Source organism: Scyliorhinus canicula, chromosome 4 (genome assembly GCF_902713615.1).
Source record: "Scyliorhinus canicula chromosome 4, sScyCan1.1, whole genome shotgun sequence".
NCBI classification, from domain to species: domain Eukaryota; kingdom Metazoa; phylum Chordata; class Chondrichthyes; order Carcharhiniformes; family Scyliorhinidae; genus Scyliorhinus; species Scyliorhinus canicula.
In genome coordinates, this window is record NC_052149.1 from 93,319,378 (window position 1) to 93,343,956 (window position 24,579).

Consider the following 24,579-nt stretch of genomic DNA (forward strand, 5'->3'; position numbering starts at 1 on the left):
TGGGAGGCACTGCACAAGTTATTATTTAGCAGTTTAGTGATTTAGCATTTTGGATCAGAAATTGGCTAGCTGATAGAAGACAAAGGGTGGTGGTTGATGGGAAATATTCTGACTGGTGTCCAGTTACTAGTGACCACAAGGATCTGTTCTGGGGCTGCTGCTGTTTGTCATTTTTATAAATGACCTGGAGGAGGGCGTAGAAGGATGGGTGAGTAAATTTGCAGATGACACTAAAGTTGGTGGCGTTGTGGACAGTGCAGAAGGATGTTACAAGTTACAGAGGGACATAGATAAGCTGCAGAGCTGGGCTGACAGTTGGCAAATGGAGTTTAATGCAGAAATGTGTGAGGTGATTCATTTTGGCAGGAATAACAGGAAGAAAGAGTACTGGGCTAATGGTAAGATTCTTGGTAGTGTGGATGAACAGAGAGATCTCGGTGTCCATGTCCATAAATCCCTGAAAGTTGCCACCCAGGTTGAGAGGGTTGTTAAGAAGGCGTATGGTGTGTTAGCTTTTATTGGTAGAGGAATTGAGTTTCAGAGCCATGAGGTCATGTTGCAGTTGTACAAAACTCTGGTGCGGCCGCATTTGGAGTATTGCGTGCAGTTCTGGTCGCCACATTATAGGAAGGGTTTGGAAGCATTGGAACGGGTACAGAGGAGATTTACAAGGATGTTGCCTGGTATGGAGGGAAGATCTTATGAGGAAAGGCTGAAGGACTTGAGGCTGTTTTCGTTAGAGAGAAGGTTAAGAGTTGACTTAATTGAGGCATACACGATGATCAGAGGATTAAATAGGGTGGACATTGAGAGCCTTTTTCCTCGGATGGTGATGTCCAGTACGAGGGAACATAGCTTTAAATTGAGGGGAGATAGATATAGGACAGATGTCAGAGGTAGATTCTTTACTCAGAGAGTAGTAAGGGAGTGGAATGCCCTGCCTGCAACAGTAGTGGACTCGCCAACATTAAACGCATTTAAATGGTCATTGGATAGGCATATGGACGATAAGGGAATAGTGTAGAGGGACTTTAGAGGGGTTTCACAGGACGGCGCAACATCGAGGGCCGAAGGGCCTGTACTGCGCTGTAATGTTCTATGTTCTAAGTTAGTATCCCGGCTCATAGAACAAATGGAAGGTGACTTTAAGAGATGGGACATGCTCCCGCTGTCACTGGCGGGGATGGTACAGACTGTGAAAATGACGGTCCTCCCCAGATTTCTGTTTGTCTTTCAGTGCCTCCCCATCTTCATCCTGAGGGCCTTTTTCTAGCGGGAGAATAAGGTTATTTTGGGCTTTGTGTGGATGGGTAAAACCCCGCGAGTGAAGAAAGTGTTGCTGGAGCGTAGTCGGGGGGAGGGTGGGTTGACGCTGCCGAATTTTTGCAATTACTAATGGGCGGCTAATATAGCCATGATTAGAAAGTGGGGGAGGGGTCGGTATGGGAGCGAATGGAGCCGGCGTCATGTAAAGACACAAGTTTGGGAGCACTGATAACATCACCTCTTCCGTTCTTGCCGGCCCGATATTCCAAAAGTCCGGTGTTGGTGGCGGCTCTGAGAATCTGGGAGCAGTGGAGGAGATATAAGAGTGGAGAGAGCATCGGTTTGGACCCCGACTTATAATGACCATCGGTTTGTGCCGGGTAGGCTGGATGGTGGGTTCCAGAGATGGCAAAGGTCAGGAATGAGGAGGATTGGGGAATCTATTTATAGACGGCAGCTTCCCCAGCTTGAAAGCCCTGGAGGATAAATTTGAATTGCCAGCAGGGAATGGGTTTAGGTATTTGTAGGTGCGAGACTTCTTGAGAAGGCAGGTTCAGGCCTTCCCGCTGCTGCCGCCATGGGTGATACAGGACAGTCGTCTCCAGTACCTGGGTGGGAGAGGGGAAGGTATCAGATATTTACCAGGAACCTTTGGTTGCGGAGGAAACCCCAGTGGAGGAGCTTATGGGCAAGTGGGAAGATGAGCTAGGAGCAGAGATAGAGGTGGGTCTGTGGGCGGATGCCCTCAGCAGGGTTAATACATCCTCAACATGTGCCAGGCTTAGCCTAATACAATTTAAGGTAGTCCGCCGGGCACACATGGCATTGGCCCGGATGAGCAGGTTTTTTGGGGTAGAGGACAGGTGTGCGAGGTGCGCGGGAAGCCCAGCAAATCATGTCCACATGTTTTGGGCCTGCCCGAAGCTTAGAGGGTTTCGCAGAGGCAATGTCCACAGTACTCAAAACACGGGTGGTGCCGAGTCCGCAGGTGGTGATCTCTGGAGTGTCGGAAGAGCCGGGAGTTCAGGGGGCGAAAGAGGACGACGTATTGGCCTTTTGCTTCCCTTGTAGCCCGGAGACAGATCTTGTTAACGTGGAGGGACTCGAAGCCCCAAAGTGTAGAGACCTGGGTTAGTGACATGGCTGGGTTTCTCAGTCTCGAAAAGATAAAGTTTGCCTTAAGAGGGTCAATGGTTGGGTTCACCCGGAGGTGGCAGTCGTTCGTCGACTTTTTCGGGGAAAATTAAAACGTCAGCAGAAGCAGAATTCCAAATGGGGGGGGGGGGGGGGGTGGGGGGGGGGGGGGAACAGGGCCGGACTGTTGTTTTGTGGTTGGGGTGTGTGAAGATTGTGATGGGGTGTGTTTATCAAACCATGTTTATGTCGCTGTTATTGTTATTATAAAACCTTGCACATACCCTGGTGAAAATATTTGTAAAAAACGTCTGGAGAAGGGTGTGTAGATAGCCTGGGTCACATTGAGATCCAAAAAGGTGTTGGGAGTCTTGAAAAATATTAAGGTGGATAGGACCCCAGGGTCTGATGGGATCTACCCCAGAATACTGAAGGAGGCAAGAGAGGAAATTGCTGAGGCCTTGACAGAAATCTTTGGATCCTCTGTCTTCAGGCGATGTCCCGGAGGACTGGAGAGTAGCCAATGTTGTTCCTTTGTTTCAGAAGGGTAGCAAGGATAATCCAGGGAACTACAGGCCGGTGAGCCTTACGTTAGTGGTAGGGAAATTACTGGAGAGAATTCTTCGAGACAGGTTCTACTCCCATTTGGAAGCATCGTATTAGCGAGAGGCAGCATGGTTTAACTTGATAGAATTATTCAAAGAGGTCACAAAGACGATTGATGCAGGTAGGGCAGTGGATGTTGTCTATATGGACTTCAGTAAGGCCTTTGATAAGGTCCCTCATGGTAGACTGGTGCAAAAGGTGAAGTCACACGGGATCAGAGGTGAGTTGGCAAGATGGATACATAACTGGCTCGGTCATAGGTTGAGAGCAGCAATGGAAGGGTGCTTTTCTGATTGGAGGGCTGTGACTAGTGGTGTTCCGCAGGAATCAGTGCTGGGACCTTTGCTGTTCCTAGTACAAATAAATGATTTAGAGGAAATTGTAACTGGTCTGATTAGTAAGTTTGCGGACGACACAAAGGTTGGTAGAATTGCGGATAGCGATAAGGACTGTCCGAGGATACAGCAGGATTTAGACTTGGGCGGAGAGATGGCAGATGGAGTTTAATCTGGGCAAATGCGAGGTAATGCATTTTGGAAGGTCTGATACAGGTAGGGAATATGCAGTGAATGGTAGAACCCTCAAGAGTATTGAGTCAGAGATATCTAGATGTGCAGGTCCACAGGTCACTGAAAGGGGCAACACAGGTGGAGAAGGTAGTCAAGAAGGCATACGGCATGCTTGCCTTCATTGGCCTAGGCATTGAGTATAAACATTGGCAAGCCATGTTGCAGCTATATAGAACCTTAGTTAGGCCACACTTGGGAGTGTAGTGTTCAATTCTGGTCGCCACACTACCAGAAGGGTGTGGAGGCTTTAGAGGGTGCAGAAGACATTTACCAGGATGTTGCCTGGTATGGAGGGCATTAGCTATGAGAGGTTGAATAAGCTGTTTGTTCTCACTGGAACGATGGAGGTCGAGGTGTGACCCGATAGAGGGCTGCAAAATTATGAGGGACATAGACAGAGTGGATAGTCAAGAGACTTTTTTCCAGGGTAGAGGGGTCAATTACTAGGAGGCATAGGTTTAAGGTGCGAGGGGCAAGGTTTAGAGATGTACGAGGTTGGGGGTTTTTTTTTTTTTACACAGAGGGTAGTGGGTGCCTGGAACTCACTGCTGGAGGAGGTGGTGGAAGCAGGGACGAGTGTGACGTTTAAGGGGCATCTTGACAAACACATGAAAAGGATGGGAATAGAGGGACACGGACCCAGGAAGTGTAGAAGATTTTAGTTTAGATGGGCAGCATGGTCGGCGCAGGCTTGGAGGGCCCAAGGGCCTCTTCCTGTGCTGTTCTTTTCTTTGGTCTTTGTTAAAAAGGGCAGTAGCATGGTCAATTAATTAATGTCTATCGGCCATTCTTGGATTTTCAACCAGGTATCAAGTTGATCATATGGCAGAATGGTCACGTGGAGGGTTTCTATGTCCCGAAACCTTTCCAATAATCTTGAAAAATCTTAGCAGCAGGGGTTGGGAAATAAATCTGTGCGGGATGAAATTTTCAAGCCCTTCCCGCCAGCAGGATCTTGTAGTCCCACCAATGATCACCCGCGCTGCGGGTTCCCTGGCAGTGGAGGGTGCGAGCCATGCAAAACACCGTAGGCATTGAAGGAATGGAAATATCCTCCCAGAGGCCAGTGTCAAGCCGTCTCCACCGCCGGAAAATATGCCACATGGTGTGGGCTGAATATGCCACCCCATATTTTTAATAGATCATTGTGTTTTAATGGATCCTGGAAATAATTTTTAAAATTTAGGGAAACTAATTCTACATTTATTGTGCACGAGGAGAGTGAAAGTACAAAAATTGTCAAGGGTCACAGATTTTTCAACAAATCTTGTGAAATTCAACTAAAAAGTAGCTGAAGCAAAAAAAAGACAATTTAAAACAGACACCAAAATCATAGAAGTGTGGAAGGGTAAGCCAAGATCCTGGGTCCACCCTTGCATGAGGTCTGCACATGGTTCAGTGCAGTTGTTTTCGGTCACAATGACAATTAAATCAGTTTCCCTTATGTTCCCCAATGGAGGGTGTTATTTTGTTTTAAAAAGAAAATTCACAAACATACACAATAAAATATAGTGCCAGAACACACCAAACAGACTTTTGTTTTATGGTATTCTAAACATTAACATTTATTAACCTGCAGGTTTCTCCCCATTTTCTCAATAAGTCACCCATTTTCATTTCATTCACACTCTAAAGAGTGATCAAGATAAAATGTATGCAGCACTCAAGTGTGACTTAGGGACTGCCTGCAATTTAAAGGATTGTTGAGCTGGGGGGAATCTTGGAGGAACATCAAAATAAACCCAATTTATCAACAAACAAGGTAAAAAGTTTTGAACTGTAGTCTTTGTTTCTGTGCACAACAAATTGGCCTATTCAAATAAAATTTAAAGTGTGAGGAGCTAGCAATAAACTAGTTATCCATGTTAAATGTTACAGTAGGTGCCAGATATTGCCTTTCCAGACATTTGCCACATACACCTTTACAAGATGCTTCACTGAAACATTCCCAATTGTATCATAAATCAAAGCAAAAGTTTTGTTAAACATATGGGATACCAGTTTGTAATGGCCATATAAAGTTTTAGGTACAATTATTATTTTTTGTGTGATACACTAGTTATCAGTCACACCAATTCAGAGTGACCATTTAATAATAAAATACAGCAATGAGACACAATCAGAGATTTCTTGAGCAGGATTTATGCTGCAATCATATACATAGTATCTGAATTAGTAATTTCTAAATATGTGGAAGAGATGACATTCAGGCTCAGTCCCACGTATTAAAAAGTTTGCATCTCATTCACAATTCAGTGCCTCAACCAGCTAAACTTCATGTTGCAGACAGACTGTATAAACTGTCAATTCTAGCTCACTTAAATGGGTTAGTGTAAGAATGACCATCGAATTATGGGACATCAGTGCAATGATTTACAAGCAATGTTTGTCATCTTACCCAGGCTGCAATTAAAAGACTACCAAACTAGTTACGTGGCAAATATTTGCAACTGTTCATTTGTATCGAACTTTCACATATTTTCCTAAACATCTACCAACTTAACTGCTGAGCTTAAGAATCAAACGGTAGTAAGAGACGGGTACAAGTTTCTCAGTTCGGTTAACAATGTACTGAGCCAGGTAGGCATGTCAACAGTTAAACAAGTGACGAAAAGCACCAGTCACTGCTCGAAACTTAGTTCTTTTCTCTCGATCTCTTCAGCTATTTGCACAAAACTTAACAAATGAAAACAAAACATATTGGGCCCTAGAGCTCAGAATTATGGGCTGCTGTATCAGTAGAAGTGTTTCGCTGACCAGTATGCAGATCCAAACATGACCATGGGCCAATAGGTCTCCACACTGAGTAACATTCACTGACAGGGAGAGCACCATGCCAGTACTGTATTGTTAGATGACATCTTCTTCAAAACGTTCAAACCCCCCTTCATCATCTTCTGCAGTAAATTCATTAGGTTTCAACTGGTTCTGGTGTTTGATTCCCTGGATGTGTGCCTGAAACTGTTCTATTGAGTTCAGAACAATGTTACAGGTGTTACAGGGGTAGCCTTTATCAGCAGCAGCAGCAGCAGCAGAGTTATAACCAATTTGTCCCAGTTGTTCCAACAACTTTGCTTTTGTCTCACGTTTCTTGTGTCTTTTACCCACATAGTGTTGTTTGGCAATAGCAGGCTGGTTGAAAAAAGCTTGGCAGAGGCTACAGTACTTGTCAGGGTCACTGCTCCCAGGCTCAGCATTGGGCTGCACAGCAGAAGTTGGGGCAATTTCTTTCTTTGCCTTAGGGGCAGCAGCGGATTCTGGGGTTTTTTCTTCTTCTTTCAGCTTCAATTTCAGAGTTTTTGCATGGTTTTTCCCTTGGTAATGCGACTGGGCCACAACTGGCGACGTAAAGGTCATATTACACAGCGGGCAGTACTTGTTTCGATCCACTTCTCCATTGCTGCTGCCAGTGGGGTCCTTCTTTATTATTTTGGCGACTGGTTCACCATCTTGATGGAGCTCCTCGTAGCGGCGCACTTTGTTAGCATGTTTCTTGCTCTGGTAATGCGCCAGTCTCTGGGACTCTGAGATCAGCACGGCGTTGCACACTTTGCAGTGCGTGTCCGTGAAGAGCTCGCTGTTTCCTTCGATGATCTTTTGTACTGCCCCGCTGCCGGCGGAGCCGTCCCCGGCACCGGCCGGCTTGAAGCTTTCCATCAGCTGAGGGATCGGTCGCTCCGCCGCCATTGCTCCAAGTCCGACCTCCCCCACCCTCGCTGGGACAGAGAGAGAGCGCGCGGCGATCTCGCGCGAACACAGCAGGGCGGCCTCTGTTTTAAAGGGGAATTGGCTCCTGGCTGAGCTCACCCACAGCCAGAGTCATTCTGTGCAACAAAGTCTAAACATGAAGCACGGTGGCACCTCATCTTAGATATGAAGATGGTTTAGGTTCATACTTAAGACACACTTGACATTTGAGCTCTGTTCTCCCAAGAGACACTAGTATTATTTATCAATGCAAAATGAAGCCTGACACCATGAACACCTGTGAGAGACTCCAATGTTTTCCAAACTTAACTGTGAACAGCTCTTGACCAACATGAAAAACCTTCATGAACTGTTGATATTCTCTTCCCACGCCATGCTTCACATCCTCTAACAATAGGCAGTTAATTAAATTGCGCTATTGAGAACTCCAAATTTATTACTCCCCAGAACATTAATAATAACCTTTATTGTCACAAGTGGGTTTACATTATGACTGCAGTGAAGTTACTGTGAAAAGCCCCGAGTCGCCAAATTCCGGCACCTGTCCAGGGACACGGGGAGAATTCAGAATATCCAGTTCACCTAACAGCATGTCTTTTGGAAGTTGTGGGAGGGAACCAGAGCACCCGTAGGAAACCCACACAGACAGGAAGAACATGCAGACTCCACACAGACAGTGACCCAAGCCGGGAATCAAACCAGGGACCCTGGCGTTGTGAAGCAACAGTGTTACCCACTGTGCTACCATTCGCCTACAATAAGTGTTTATACTAAGTGTACTGTTCTGATCACCAGCAATATGATGTTAGCTATGTCAAAAAGGCCAGTTCTACTGTGGATACATAGGATGCACAAAATCACCTGGTGGGAACTGGCACCATTGGGCACAGTGGCCCTTTAATGGCAGACTTGGTGCATTGTGATAGCTTTCACGGTTTCAGCTCTATGTTGGGGTTGTACACTAGTCAATGCATTTATATCACCAGATGCAGCGGGTAGCATTGCCATTCCGTACAATTGCTTTTTGGTTCAATCATCTGATATTACAGGAATGTACCAACCATTGGGAAAAGGCCAGAAAAATGTTGCACAGGTGTTCCTTCCCACAAACAACTTTCTTCACCATTCCCTGCACTCATTGCATTGTGACACAGCAGTTGAATATATAGGAATGTGTAATTAGTGGGAAGAAAACTCTGGAAGTTTTTAACATAAACATGGAAATCCACAGCTGGTCGAACTGCAATGTATCTTCTTTACATTCTGTAATTTCACATCTATCTGCATTGAATGGTGTGGTTCCACATCACTGAAACCGTAAATGCTATTCCAGTACACCAAGTCTGCCAGAAAAGGAGTACGCCGGTGAAGGGCAGGCCACCTTTACTTTGAAATCAGTAATTTGTCATTCACATCTTGCACAATGAAATTTGATTTCCAATTTATTACCTTTCCATCATAATCTTTTCAATATCATTGATATCTTTTCAAATGATGAGCTTCACAAAATCAGATTGCTGATTTTATAGTGTACACTTTGGGTAATTCAAGTTATGCTGTTGCACATCTGTAGCCCTGGAAAAAACAGTCCACCTTGATTTGTGTTACTTTTTATCCAGTCACAGGATGAGTTCACTGCATGCTAGGCCAGCACTTACTGCCCATCTCTAATTGTCCTGGCAACCTTGAACCGCTGCAGTCTATATGGTGTAGCTACACCAACAGAGGACTTCCAGGCTTATGAGACGATGATTGTGAAGAAATGGCAGCATACTTCATAATCAGGATGATGTGTGGCTTGGAGGCAAACTTGCAGGTGATGGTGTTCCCATGTTTTTGCTGCTCTGACAGGGGTTTAGAAAGTGATGTTGAAGAAGCCTTGCCGAGATGCTGCAACATGCTACTTCTATGATTGACTGGTGATGGTGACATTCAATATTTAAAGCAATGGATGGGGTTGATTTGATTTGATTTAATTTAGATTTATTGTCACGTGTACCCAGTTACAGTGAAAAGTTTTGTTCTGCGTACAGTCTAGACAGATCATTCCATACATGAAAAACATAGGACATAATGATAATACACAATGGAAATACATAGACACATACATTGGGTGATGCATGCAGAATATAATGCTTCAACAGTAAAGAAGATGAATAGAGAAATCAGTTTAGACCATAAAACGGACATTCAGGAGACTGGTAACAGCGGGTAAGAAGCTGTTTTTCAATATGTTAGTGCATGTTCTCAGACTTTTGTATCTTCTGCCCGATGGAAGAGGTTGGTAGAAAGAATAACCCAGGTGGGAGGGGTCTTTGAGTTTGCTTTTCCCAGATAGTGGGAGGTGGAGACAGAGTTAATGGATGGGAGGTGGGTTGACGTGATGGACTGGCTGTGTTCACGACTCTCTGAAGTTTCTTGCGGTCTTGGGCCGAGCAGTTGCCATACCAGGCAGTAATGCAGCCAGATAGGATACTTTCTTTTTTTTTTTTAATAATTTTTATTAAGATTTTCACAAAATATAAACAACAAAACAATATGAACAAAACAACCATGGTAAGAACCCAAGAACAACAACCACCCAACTACAAAAACAACTACAAAAACAAAAAAAAGCAAACAACAAAAAGGAAAGAGATAACACCCGCCACATCCAACAAACCCATGTACACAATTCTCCCTCCCACCGAACCAAACCTCCCCCCCCCCCGGGTTGCTGCTGCTGCCGGCCTATTTCCCTACCGTTCCGCCAGGAGGCTGCCACCGCATAAAGAACCCCTGTACTGATCCCCTCAGGGCAAATTTCACCTTCTAACAATTTAATGAACCCCGCCATATCATTGATCCAGGCCTCCACGCTTGGGGGCCTCGCATCCTACCACTGAAGAAGAATCCTCCGCCGGGCTACTAGGGACGCAAAGGCAAGGACATCTGCATCTTTCGCCTCCTGCACTCCCGGCTCCACTGCAACCCCAAAAATTTCGAGTGCCCAGCCTGGCTTGACCCTGGATCCCACCACCCTCGACACCGTCCTTGCTACCCCCTTCCAAAACTCCCCCAGTGCTGGGCATGCCCAAAACATATGGGTTCGCTGGGCTCCCCCAGCACCTAGCACACCTGTCTTCGCCCCCGAAAAACCTACTCATCCTCGTCCCAGTCATGTGGGCCCTATGCAGCATCTTGAACTGTATGAGGCTAAGCCTCACACAGGAAGAGGAGGAATTCACTCTCTCCAGGGCATCCGCCCACATCCCCTCCTCAATCTCCTCACCCAGCTCCTCTTCCCATTTACCCTTCAGTTCCTCCACCGAGGCCTCATCTACCTCCTGCATTACCCGGTATATGTCCAAAATCCTCCCTCCTGCAACCCACACCCCCGAGAGCACCCTGTCCCGTACCCCACGTGGGGGCAACAAGGGGAACCCCTCCACCTGCCGCCTGGCAAATGCCCTAACCCGCATGTACCGAAACATGTTCCCCGGGGGGAGCCCAAACTTCCCCTCTAACTCCCCCAAGCTCGCAAACCTCCCCTCCACAAACAGGTCCCTCAACCTCCTAACCCCTACCCTGTGCCAGCCCAGAAATCCGCCATCAATGCTCCCTGGAACAAACTGATGGTTCCCCCGTATCGGGGCCTCCATCGAGCCCCTCACTTCTCCACTATGCCGTCTCCATTGCCCCCAAATTTTGAGGGTAGCCGCCACCACCGGGCTCGTGGTATACCTCGTTGGAGGGAGCGACAACGGCGCCGTTACCAGCGCCTCCAGGCTCGTGCCCACACAGGACGCCATCTCCATCCTCTTCCATGCTGCCCCTTCCCCGTCCATTACCCACTTACGCACCATCACTGCGTTGGCAGCCCAATAGTACCCACATACGTTGGGCAGCGCCAACCTCCCCCATCCCAGCCCCGTTCCAAGAACACCCTTCTCACCCTCGGAGTCCCATGCGCCCACATAAATCCCGTAATACTCCTGTTAACTCTCCTAAAAAAGGCCTTCGGGATAAGGATTGGAAGGCACTGGAACAGGAACAAAAACCTCGGGAGCACCATCATCTTAACGGACTGCACCCTCCCCGCCAGTGACAGCGGTAACATATCCCACCTTTTGAACTCCTCCTCCATCTGCTCCACCAACCTTGTGAGGTTGAGCTTGTGCAGGGCCCCCCAGCTCCCAGCCACCTGGACCCCTAGGTACCTGAAGCTCTTCCCTGCCTGCTTCAGTGGGAGCCTACCAATCCTCTCCTCCTAATCCCCCGGGTGCACCACGAACAACTCGCTCTTGCCCAGGTTCAGCTTATATCCAGAGAAGCCCCCAAATTCGCTGAGAATCCTCATCACCCCTCCACCGGGTCCGCCACATACAGCAACAGGTTGTCCGCATAAAGTGACATTCGATGCTCCTCCCCACCCCGCACCAGGCCCCTCCAGTTCCCTGACTCCCTCAAAGCCATGGCCAGGGGCTTAATTGCCAACGCAAAGAGCAAGGGGGACAGGGGACACCCCTGTCTCGTCCCCCGGTACAGCCGAAAGTACTCCAACCTCCTCCTATTCATCGCTACACTCGCCATCGGGGCCTCATAAAGCAACCTCACCCAACGGACAAACCCCTCCCCAAACCCAAACCTTTCCAACACCTCCCACAGATACCCCCACTCAACCCTATCAAAGACCTTCTCCGCATCTAATACCACCACTATCTCCGCCTCCCCTTCCACAGCCGGCATCATAATAACGTTGAGGAGCCTTCGTATATTAGTATTCAACTGCCTTCCCTTCACAAACCCTGTCTGGTCCTCGTGAATGACCCCCGGCACACAATCCTCCATTCTTGTGGCTAAGATCTTTGCCAGCAGCTTAGCGTCTACATTTAGCAGCGAGATCGGCCTATATGACCCACACTGCAGAGGGTCCTTGTCCCGCTTCAGGATCAAGGAAATCAGCGCCCGTGACATAGTTGGGGGCAAAGACCCCCCCTCCCTTGCCTCGTTAAAGGTCCGGACCAACAGGGGGCCCAACAGGTCTGCATAACTTTTTATAAAATTTGGCCGGAAACCCATCCGGCCCCGGCGCCTTCCCCGACTGCATACTCCCCATCCCTTTAACCAGCTCCTCCAGCTCAATCGGCGCCCCCAGTCCCTCCACCTGCCCCTCCTCCACCCTCGGAAATCGCAGCTTGTCCAAGAAGCGCCCCATTCCCCCCCCCCCCCCCCCCCCCCCCTCCACCGGGGGTTCAGACTGGTACAGTTCCCCATAAAAGTCCCTAAAGACCCCATTAACGTCTACCCCCCTCCGCACCACCTTCCCAACTCTATACATCACTCCCCCAATCTCCCTGGCTGTGTCTCGCTTTCGGAGCTGGTGTGCCGGCATCCTGCTCGCCTTCTCCCCATATTCATACACCGCCCCCTGTGCTTTCATCCACTGAGCTTCCGCCTTTCTGGTAGTCAATAGGTCGAACCTGGCCTGAAGGCTACGCCTCTCCCCCAGCAATCCCTCCTCCGGAGCTTCCGCATATCAGATAGGATACTTTCTATGGTGCATCTGTAAAAATTGGTAAGTCAATATGGACATGCCGAATTTCCTTAGTTTCCTGAGGAAGTATAGGCGCTGTTGTGCTTTCTTAGTCGGCAATCAAACGGGCTGCTTTGCCCTGGATGTTGTTAAGCTTCTTTTTTAAAAATAAATTTAGAGTACCCAATTCATTTTTTCCAATTAAGGGGCAATTTAGCGTGGCCAATCCACCTAGCCTGCTCATCTTTGGGTTGTGGGGACGAAACCCATGCAAACATGGGGAGAATGTGCAAACTCCACATGGACAGTGACCCAGAGCCGGGATTGAACCTGGGACCTCGGCGCCGTGAGGCAGCAGGGCTGGCCCACTGCACCACCGTGCTGCCCGTTGTTAAGCTTCTTGAGTCTTTTTGGAGCTGCACTCGTCCAGGCAAGTGGAGAATATTCTATCACACATCTGACTTGTGCCTTGTGGATTGTGGAAAGGCTATGGGGACTCAGGAAATGAGTCATACGCTGCAGAATTCCCAGCCTCTGGCTTGCTCTTACGTTTATGTGGCTGATCAAACTAACTTTCTGGTTACTAGTAACCTCCAGCTTGATGGTGGTGGAGGATTCAAAGAAGGGTATTGTCATTGACTGTCAAAGGGAAGTGGACCTTTTCTTGTTGGGGGTGGAACCTGGCACTTGTGTGGCATGAATGTTACTTGCCACTCAAGCCTTAATGTTGTGGATAGGTTAATAAACAATGCTTGGCTCTAAAGTAACAATATGCTTTTTAAATATTATAGAATTGATTGTAGTGGAATTTACATCAGTACCTGAGGGGCAAACACATGAAGTTGTTCAGAACAGATTCAAGGGGCAGCACGGTGGCACAGTGGTTAGCACTGCTGCCTCATGCCGCCGAGGTCCCAGGTTCGATCCCGGCTCTGGGACACTGTCCATGTGGAGTTTGCACATTCTCCCCGTGTTTGTGTGGGTTTCAGCCAGATGTCCAGAGTGGTGGATTGACCACGCAAAATTGCCCCTTAATTGGAAAAAATGAATTGGGTACTCTAATTTTTTAAAAAAAGAACACATTCAAGGGCTTTTAAATATAGCTACGATAGCATAGTGGTTACGTTAATGGATCAATGATCCAGAGGCCTGGACTACTGATCTGGAGACATGAGTTCAAATCCCACCATGGTAGCTAAGGAATGTAGGTTCACTTAATTAAATAAATCTGGAAATAAAAAAAACAGTATTAGTTCTGGAGACCATGAAACCATCAGACTGTTGCAGAAACCCATCTGGTTGATTAATGAACCAAGCTGTTCAAGTCTGTCGAGTATTACAGCCAATAGCAATGCCCACTTGTCACCCCCATCTTGACTCAGCAAAGTCTTGGAATTGGGCCAGAATCATCTTGTTCTGCATTGCTCAGCAACTCAATCGATGGCTGCTGAGCTCCCACACAGATGAGGAATTATCAAATCATCGGTTCCTTTGCAGAAATTCCTGTGCCCTCATCTATCAGCAGATGGTGCTGTAACTTTCTTAATGCAAAACATTTTCCTATGGTAGGAGATCTGAAGCTCTCGGTCATGTACACAAAGCCCCACTTGGTTATTTTTGTGAAACGATACAATGCTGTTGTGTTTACTGACTGCTGCCAGCAGGTGGCTCCCTGCTTACATTGCAGTGTTGCAGGGAGGCCATGGTACATATCCCATGATGCTTTTGGATTTGTTCAGCTTATGTTTTCATTATGTTTTTCAGCAGTTTTGCTGCTGCTGTAGCTGCAAATGTTTGATGGAAAATAGGGCCTCATCATTTCCACACTGGGTAAATACCCAAAATATGCGTCTTTCTGTTATGTATCTGGGAAAACGTTCGTTTTGATTCTGTGTCACGTGCATCAAAGCGCAGGCTTTGAGCAGAACACCATCTTGATTGTATTTAGCAACACCTTTAATAAACCCCTCATCTTGTTTTACAAGAATCCAGAGTGTGGGCAGTTCTTACCTTTTCTCTTTGTGGCAACAAAGAAATATTATAGGAGGGAAAACAGGCACCGAGAATTGAGGCGGAAAAATCACTGGATAGAAGATTTTGTTGACTCATTGTGAGACGGCATTGGGAACACAAATGCAGACATAGGGTGAAGCACTGCTGCTGATGTGACGTTTTCATAGAATTTGCAGTGCCGAAGGAGGCCATTCAGTCTATTGCACCAGCCCTTGGAAATAGCATCCCACCTAACCCCACACCTCCACCCTATCCCCGTAACCCAGTAACCCCACCTAACATTTTTGGACACTATGGGAAATTTAGCATGGCCAATCCACCTTACCTGCACATCTTTGGACAGTGGGAGGAATCCAGAGGACCTGGAGGAAAACCACGCAGACATGGGGAGAATGTGCAGACTCCCCACAGACAGTGACCTGAGGCCGGAATTGAACCTGGGTCCCTGGAGCTGTGAGGCAGCAGTGCGAACCACTGTGCCACCATGCCACCCATTTTTAACAAAAGTTTTCAACAGCAACTGTAAATAAGAAGACCGACAGTCGGGGAGGTCTTGCTTGCATTGAAGTGAGTGGAGTCTGGGCTGCAGGGACTGCTTCTTTGCAAAGCTACATGGGCTGTGGGGAAAGGGGGTTTCGAAGTAGATCATCTCTGCGCGGGCCACTACTCGTTTGCAGAGTCAAAATACTCAGGCAAAAAAGGGAAAGGTTTCCTAGTCGCTTGTTCAAAGGTTTCATTGTGCCAGACTTTCCAACGCAGTCGGAACGGAGGAAGTGTAGCCTGTAAGAGCTGGGTTCCAAAAATGGTGGGGGAAACGGGCACCATGGACATCTGTAATGAGGATTATGAAACATTGAATTCATATGAACAAAGATTCCAATTGTTGTCAATAGCTAATCAGACACCGGAGGACCTAAAGGTTGCAACGCTTCTCTGTTAATAATTGATGCACCATCAATTGGACTCGAGTCGTAGTGAAGTTCCAAACAACAGGCTTTAATACGCTAGATGTGAGCCCGGCAGTGGTCGTACAGAGAAAGGCCGACTGCCAGCCAACACGAGCTCTTATACCCCGCCTTGTAGGCGGAGCTACCAACCTCTCAGCCAATCGGTGGGGAGTCACATGACCAGCCACAACCAATTGGCAGAGAGGCACATGACTTGCCTGGGCCAATGGGCAGCGAGGCTGCTGTACCAATGACAGCCTGGTTCTCCGGTAATATGATTTCTCTAGCCATACTACCACATTCACCCCTTGTGGAGAAAGAAGCGGGGGACAAAATAGAGTGCAAGGGCATCTGGGAGAACCTCTTGCCAGTGGGAGACTGGGAGACACCTGGACCGCAGGGCCAGTAGGACGGTCTTCCAGACCGTACCGTTCTCCCTCTCGACCTGACCGTTACCCCGGGGGTTATAACTGGTCGTACTGCTAGAGGCGATGCCCCTACTGAGCAGGAATTGACGCAGTTCGTCACTCATAAAGGAGGACCCCCGGTCGTTGTGGATGTACGCGGGGTAACCGAACAGGGAGAAAATGGAGTGGAGGGCTTTGATGACAGTTGAAGTGGTCATGTCGGGGCAGGGGATGGCGAACGGGAAGCGGGAGTACTCGTCAATCACATTTAAAAAGTATATGTTGCGGTTGTTGGAGGGGAGGGGAGACTTGAAGTCCATGCTGAGACATTCAAAGGGGCGGGAAGCCTTTACCAGATGCGCCTGCTCGGGGCGGTAAAAGTGCGGTTTGCACTCTGCGCAAATGTGGCAATCCCTGGCCACAGTCCTGACCTCCTCGATGGAGTAGGGCAGGTTGCGGGTCTTAATGAAATGAAAGAAGCGGGTTACCCCTGGATGGCAGAGGTACACGTGGAGGGTGCGGAGGCGGTCTGTCTGCACGTTGGCGCAGGTACCGCGGGATAGGGCATCAGGAGGCTTGTTGAGCTTCCCAGGACGATACAAGATATCGTAGTTATACGTGGACAACCCGATCCGTCACCGCAAGATCTTGTCGTTCTTGATCTTGCCCCTCTGTGCATTATCAAACATAAAGGCCACTGACCGTTGGTCTGTGAGGAGGGTGAACCTCCTGCCGGCCAGATAGTGCCTCCAATGTCGCACAGCTTCTACTATGGCCTGTGCCTCCTTTTCCACCGAGGAATGGCGGATTTCGGAAGCGTGGAGGGTCCGGGAGAAAAAGGTCACGGGTCTGCCCGCTTGGTTGAGGGTGGCTGCCAGAGCTACATCAGACGCGTCGCTCTCGACCTGGAATGGGAGGGACTCGTCGACAGCACGCATCGTGGCCTTCGCAATGTCAGTTTTGATGCGGCTAAAGGCCTGGCGGGCCTCCATCGACAGGGGGAACGTGTTGGATTGGATGAGGGGGCGAGCTTTGTCGGCGTAGTTAGGGACCCACTGGGCATAATAAGAAAAGAAGCCCAGACAGCGTTTGAGGGCTTTGAGGGAGTTGGGAAGGGGGAGTTCCATAAGGGGGCGCATGCGTTCAGGGTCGGGGCCTATCATTCCGTTACGCACTACGTAGCCGAGGATGGCTAGACGATCAGTGCTAAACACGCACATATCCTTATTATACGTGAGGTTAAGGAGTTTTGCGGTTCGGAGGAATTTACAGAGGTTTGTGTCGTGGTCCTGCTGGTCATGGCCGCAGATGCTGACATTGTCGAGATACGGGAAGGTGGTTCGTAAATCGTATTGGTCAACCATTCGGTCCATCTCCCTTTGGAAGACCGAGACCCCATTCGTGACACCAAAGGGAACCCTTAAAAAGTGGTAGAGTCGCCCATCCGCTTCGAACGCAGTGTACGTTCGGTCACTCGTGCGGATGGGGAGCTGGTGGTAGGTGGACTTAAGGTCCACCATAGAAAAGACTTTGTACTGCGCGATCCTGTTAACCAGGTCGGAGATACGGGGGAGAGGATACGCGTCCAGCTGCGTAAACCTGTTGATGGTCTGACTGTAATCGATGACCATACGGTTTTTCTCCCCAGTCTTAACCACCAGCACTTGTGCTCGCCAGGGACTGTTGCTCGCCTCTATGATTCCTTCCTTCAGAAGCCTTTGGGCCTCAGACCTGATGAAGGTCCGGTCCTGGGCACTGTACCGTCTGCTCCTGGTGGCGATGGGTTTGCAATCCGGGGTGAGGTTCGCAAACAAGGAAGGGGGGTCGACCTTGAGGGACGCGAGGCTGCAAACAGTAAGGGGGGGAATAGGGCCACCGAATTTAAAAGTTAGGCTCTGCAGGTTGCACTGAAAATCCAGTCCAAGAACTGCCGGTGCTCAGAGGCGGGGGAGGACGAGGAATTTATAATTTTTAAGAACCCTCCCCTGGACCGTGAGGTCCGCTACGCAGCACCCGGTGATTTGGACAGAGTGCGAACCAGATGCCAGAGCTATTTTGTGCTTTACTGGGAGAATGGGGAGCGCGCAGCGCCTTACCGTGTCGGGGTGGACGAAACTCTCTGTACTCCCGGAGTCCAGTAGGCAGCTTGTTTCGCGACCGTTGAGGTGGATCTGTGTGGTCGCCGTGGAAAGTGTGCGGGGCCATATCACCGAGGCGAGTCGTGGCAAGAACGCGGAGTCATCATCCAGGACGGAGTAATCGCTTGCGGGGTCCTCCGTGCCAATCCAAGATTGCGGCGCCCATCAGCCGCACGTGGTGGGGGATGAACAAGATGGCGGCACCCTGGGGTCACACGTGGAGTCGGGGGCCCAAAATGGCGGCGCCCAGGGCTCGCACGTGGCGTCGGAGGCCCAAAATAGCGGCGGCCATGGATCACTCGTGGCGGTGGGGGGGTGGAGGCAGCGAGGTCCGCGGGCCGCACGGGGCCCTAGAGCAGTGCAGGGGGGGTGCCCCGCGGTTGCTGTCTGGAACGGCAGCGACCAACTTGGAGAGGCAGACGGCTGCGAAATGGCCCTTTTTGCCACAGCTCTTGCAGACTGCGGTGCGGGCCGGGCAGCGCGGGCAGGGGTGCTTGGCCTGCCCGCAGAAATAGCAGCGGGGGCCCGTGGGCTTGTCTGGGCATCCTGCAGCGCAGGTCTGGGGGTCTGAGTCGGCGGGGGCGAGTGGGGTGTGCCACGCTGCCCAAGGGGCTGCCGTGCGGCCGGGGGCATATGCGCACGCGTTGCGGTCAGCGACCTCCAAAGAGGATGCAAGGGTCCGTGCCTCAGTGAGGTTGAGAGCGTCCTTCACTAACAGTCTCTGACGTATTTGGGGTGACTGCATGCCCGCCACAAAGGCATCCCTAATCAAGAGTTTGGTGTGCTCCGCAGCAGTGACCCGAGGGCAGGCGCAGTTTCTCCCCAGGACAATGAGGCCCCGATAGAATTCATTGAGGGACTCACCGGGGAATTGTTGCCTTGTTGCCAGGAGGTGCCGTGCGTAGACCTGGTTTACTGGCCTGATGAAGTGTCCTTTTAGGAGATCCATGGCGACATCATAGTCCAGTTCGTCCTCTATCATCGAGTAAACGGCGGTGCCCACGCATGAGTGGAGGATGTGGAGTTTCTGCTCCTTCTGCTCCTTGTTGGTTGATTTTCAGTAGTAGAGAGGTAGCTGTTGAAGCATGTCAGCCAATGTTTAAAAGTTACTGACACTTTATTGCAGCATGCGGGCTGAGCCGGAGGCATTCTGGTTTAATCCGTAGTTCCATTTTCAAAGTCTAGCGTATTAAATTGATGCACCATCAATTGGACTCGAGTCGTAGTGAAGTTCCAAACAACAGGCTTTAATACGCTAGATGTGAGCCCGGCAGTGGTCGTACAGAGAAAGGCCGACTGCCAGCCAACACGAGCTCTTATACCCCGCCTTGTAGGCGGAGCTACCAACCTATCAGCCAATCGGCGGGGAGTCACATGACCCGCCACAACCAATTGGCAGAGAGGCACATGACTTGCCTGGACCAATGGGCAGCGGGTCTGCTGTACCAATGGCAGCCTGGCTCTCCGGTAATATGATCTCTCTCGCCATACTACCACAATAGTTGGCTGTAAAATGTTTATGTTGCTGCAGAATCACGTTCACCCAGCAAAACCAGGAGACAAGTCCTTAATGAAAATTTTAGAAGACATTTCTCTCCTCAACCATTATTGATTGCAGAAAGGTTCTGATTCCACCACCTTAGACAAGAAGATGAAACCATTTTATAGTTTACAGAACTTTAAGGAGATTAGCTAAATAATGTAAATTTGTACAACGCTTGATGATACTCTTCGAGATAGGCTTTAATGTGCGTACTGTCAGTGATTTAACTCTGAAAGCTGTTGTGGAAGTTGCCACATCTATGGAGCAAAGATCCACAAAAAGGATACCTCAAGGTACAGGGCTGCAAAGGTGCAACCAAGTCACCATCTTACACATGTTGGAAACTCAGTGGGGGAATGCTGGAGTACATCAAATACTTGCAAGAACTGTGATACGAAGGGCCAAACTTCTTTTACATCAGGAAAGTGCAAGAAGAACAATACAAGTAAACATTCAAGTCATATCTACAAATTTGTGGATGAAGCTCAAGATCAATCAAAAGATAGAGAAACTGAGCTACAGCGAGGCGAATGGTAGGTGTTTTGTCTGTGCAGGGAGATCAACAACATTTTTGGACCTATCCAAAATTTGAATGTCATGAAATTAAAATGGAAGTGGATATGGATGCAGCAGTATCAATATTACCTGAGACAATTTGTCATCAAAAGCTGAAGCATCTGCCTGTAAAACCTAAGGACCTATGTGATCCTAAGGATGTATATTAAAGAGATTGTGCCATTGAACAGGTGCATTATAGTGAAAGTAGAAGCAAATGGGCAGACAGCGAAGTTGCCTCTTCACGTTGTCCACGGAAATTTTTCTACTCTATTTGGCAGAGCATTGTTGGCTAAGAGTAGGCTTAACTGTGAAACAGTCAAGCAATTAGTGGATTCAAAGAGAAACTTGCAACAATTTCCAGTCTCGTAGGGAGACCATGTCCTGTCGGCCGTCGGGGTACTCCACATACGCGTATTGCGGGTTAGCGTGGAGCAGCTGGACCCTCCCGACCAACGGGTCCTACTTGTGCGCCCGCATGTGTTTCCAGAGCAGGATGGGCCCGGGGGTAGCCAGCCAGGTCGGGAGCCGGTTCCCTGAGGAAGACTTCCTGGGGAAGACAAGAAGGCGTTCATGAGGCGTTTGATTGGTAGATGTGCAAAGTCGTGACCGGATTGAGTGGAGGGCGTCTGGGAGGACCTCTTGCCAGCGGGGGACTGGGAGATTTCTGGACCGTAGGGCCAGTAGGACGGTTTTCCAGACCGTACCATTCTCCCTCTCGACCTGTCCGTTACCCCGGGGGTTGTAACTGGTCATCCTGCTTGAGGCAATGCCCTTGCTGAGCAGGAATTGATGCAGTTTTCGTCGCTCATAAAGGAGGACCCTCTATAGCTGTGATTGTAAGTGGGGAATCCGAACAGGGAGAAAATGGTGTGGAGGACTTTAATGATGGTGGGTGTGGTCATGTCGGGGCAGGGGATGGCGAATGGGAAGCGGGACTACTCGTCAATCACGTTGAGGAAGTACGTGTTGTGGTTGGTAGAGGGGAGGGGACCCTTGAAGTCCATGCTGAGGCGTTCAAAGGGACGGGAAGCCTTTATCAGATGCGCTTTTTCGGGGCGGTAGAAGTGCGGCTTGCACTCCGCGCAGATGTGGCAGTTCCTAGTGACTGTCCTGACCTCCTCGATGGAGTAGGGCAGGCTGTAGGTCTTTACAAAGTGAAAGAAGCGGGTGACCTCCGGGTGGCAGAGGTCTGCGTGGAGGGCTCGAAGGCGGTCCATTTGTGCGTTGGCACAGGTGCCACGGGACAGGGCGTCGGGAGGCTCGTTTAGCTTCCCAGGACGATACAAGATGTCGTAGTTGTAGGTGGACAACTCGATCCTCCACCACAAGATCTTGTCGTTCTTTATCTTGCCCCACTGTGCATTGTCAAACATGAAAGCTACTGACCGTTGGTCTGTGAGGAGGGTAAACCTCCTGCCGGCCGGATAGTGCCTCCAGTGTCGCACAGCTCCTACTATGGCCTGAGCTTCCTTCTCGACCAAGGAGTGGCAGATTTCGGAAGCATGGAGGGTACGGGAGAAGAAGGCCACGGGTCTGCCCGCTTGGTTGTGGGTGGCTGCCAGGGCGACATCGGACGCGTCGCTCTCGACCTGGAAGGGGAGGGACTTGTCGATAGCGCACATCGTGGCCTTTGCAATATCCGCTTTGATGCGGCTGAAGGCCTGGCGGGCCTCCATTGACAAGGGGAGCGTGGCTGTTTGTATGAGGGGACGGGCTTTGTCAGCGTAGTTGGGAACCCACTGGCCGTAATATGAGAAGAAACCGAGCAGCGCTTCAGGGTCTTGGAGCAGTGGGGGAGGGGGAGCTCCATCAGGGGGCGCATGCGTTCGGGGTCGGGGCCTATCACTCCATTTCGCACTACGTAGCCGAGGATGGCTAGGCGGCCGGTGCGATACACGCATTTGTCCTTGTTGTGAGTCAGATTCAGGAGCTTTGCGGTTTGGAGGAATTTGCGGAGATTGGTGTCGTGGTCCTGCTGATCGTGGCCGCAGATGGTTACATTATCGAGATACGAGAAGGTTGCCTGTAAACCGTATCGGTCGACTATTCGGTCCATCTCCCTTTGGAAGACCGAGACCCCGTTTGTGACACCGAAGGGAACCCTTAAAAAGTGGTAGAGCCGCCCGTCCGCTTCGAACGCAGTGTGCTTGCGATCGCTTGCACGGATGGGGAGCTGGTGGTAGGCAGACATGAGGTCCACCGTGGAGAAGACCTTGTACTGCACGATCCTGTTGACCAGGTCGGATATACAGGGGAGAGGGTACGTTTCCAGCTGCGTAAACCTGTTGATGGTCTGACTGTAGTCTATGACCATCCTATTCTTCTCTCCGGTCTTTACCACCAGAACGTGTGCTCGCCACGGGCTGTTGCTAGCCTCGATAACCCCTTCCTTCAGAAGCCGCTGGACCTCGGACCTGATGAAGGTCCGGTCCTGGGTTCTGTACCGTCGGCTCCTGGTGGCGACAGGTTTGCAATCCGGGGTGAGGTTTGCAAACAAGGACGGGGGATCGACCTTGAGGGTCGCAAGGCTGCAGGCAGTGAGGGGAGGCATAGGTACCGAATTTTTATGTTAGACTCTGGAGGTTACATTGGAAGTCTAACCCCAGGAGTGCGGCCGCGCAGAGGTGGGGGAGGACGTAGAGTCTGTAATTTTTAAACTCCCTCCCCTGGACCGTGAGGTCTGCTATACAACACCCCGTGATCTGCACTGAATGGGAGCCAGAGGCCAGGGCGATTTTTTGCTTGACCGGGTAGACAGGGAGAGCGCTGCGTCTTACCGTGGTGGGGTGGACAAAACTCTCCGTGCTCCCAGAGTCCAGCAGGCAGGTCGTCTCGTGCCCGTTGAGCAGTATCCTTGTTGTTCCCGTAGAGAGGGTGCGGGGTCGAGACTGGTCCAGAGTGACTGAAGCAAGTCATGGCAGATAGTCGCAGTCTTCATCGGGCAGTGAGTAGTCACCCGCGGGGTCCTCGGAGCCGATCCAAGATGGCGGCGCCCGTCGGTCGCACATGGTGGGGGTGAACAAAGTGGTGGCACCCATCCCCCCGCACTTGGCGCGGAGGTCCAAAATGGTGGCACCCGGGGGTCGCACGTGGCGTCGGAGGCATAAAATGGCGGCACCCGGAGATCAAAAGTGGCGTTGGGGGATGGGGGCAGCGAGGTCCGCGGGCTGCACGGGGCCCCTGGAGAGAGAGAAGGGGGAGTCCCGCGGTCGCTGCCCGGAACCGCAGTGACCGCCTTGGCCTGGCAGATGGCCTTTCTTCCCGCAACCCTTGCAGGTTGCAGAACGGGCTGGGCAATGTTGTCGGGGGTGTTTTGCCTGGCCGCAAAAATAGCAGCGGGGCCCTGCGGGTTTTTCGGGGCGCCCTGCGACGCAGGCCTGGGGGGAGTCCGGGTCCATGGGGGAGAGAGACGCTGAGTTCCACGCTGCCCAGGGGGTCGCCATGCGGTCGGGGGCATATGAGCGTGCGTTTCTGTTCGCGACATCTAGGGAGGGAGCAAGGGGCCGTGCCTCCGTGAGGCTCAAGGTTTCTCTTTCTAATAGTCTCTGGCGGATCTGTGGGGACAGCATGCCTGCAACAAAGGTGATGGAACCATCAATTCACCAGACACGTGTTTCCGATATGAATCTAGGCTTTAATCGACTTACTTCAGAGCCAGCCTGTTACCCGTTGATGAACTCTTAGTGAACTCAGGCTGACTCTGGACAAGGGTATTTATACAGCTGCACTAGGGGGAGGAGTCGTGGGCGGAGCCAAGGGTGGAGCCCAGTACAAGTTCCTGAGTACTCCCAGAGCTACTCCCCCTAGTGGTATGATAGCGCTACTGCGCTTACAAAGACAGTGTGAATTATCATATATACATATATATATTACATTCACCACAAAAGGCGTCTCGGATGAGGAGTTCCGTGTGCTCATTTGCAGACACTTGTGGGCAGCCGCAGTTCCTCCCCAGTACGAGGAGGGCATGGTAAATATCATCCAGTGACTCACCAGGGATCTGCTGCCTTGTGGTTAGTAAGTGCCGAGCGTAGACCTGATTTACCGGCCGGATGAAGTGTCCTTTGAGCAGGTCCATGGCCGTGTCGTAGTCGGTCGTGTCCTCGATGAGCGTGTAGATGGCGGTGCCAACGCACGAGTGAAGGATTTGCAGCTTCTGCTCCCTCGTCGGTACG

General features: G+C 50.2%; 1 protein-coding gene across 2 annotated transcripts; it reads right to left on the reverse strand.

Moving 5' to 3' along the window:
• Positions 1 to 5,345: 5,345 nt before the first annotated feature.
• LOC119964809 (zinc finger protein 346-like) lies at positions 5,346 to 7,311 on the reverse strand. Of its 2 annotated transcripts, XM_038794827.1 has the most exons (2): positions 6,496 to 7,311; positions 5,346 to 6,063 (listed from the first exon to the last, which is right to left on the reverse strand). In XM_038794827.1, the coding sequence occupies exons 1-2, from the start codon at positions 7,260 to 7,262 to the stop codon at positions 6,030 to 6,032; spliced, it is 801 nt and encodes a 266-aa protein (XP_038650755.1). In that variant the 5' UTR covers positions 7,263 to 7,311; the 3' UTR covers positions 5,346 to 6,029. The 2 variants fall into 2 exon arrangements, with proteins under 2 accessions (XP_038650755.1, XP_038650754.1); XM_038794826.1 differs by having other exon boundaries at positions 5,346 to 7,311.
• Between the last annotated feature and the right edge of the window lie 17,268 nt (positions 7,312 to 24,579).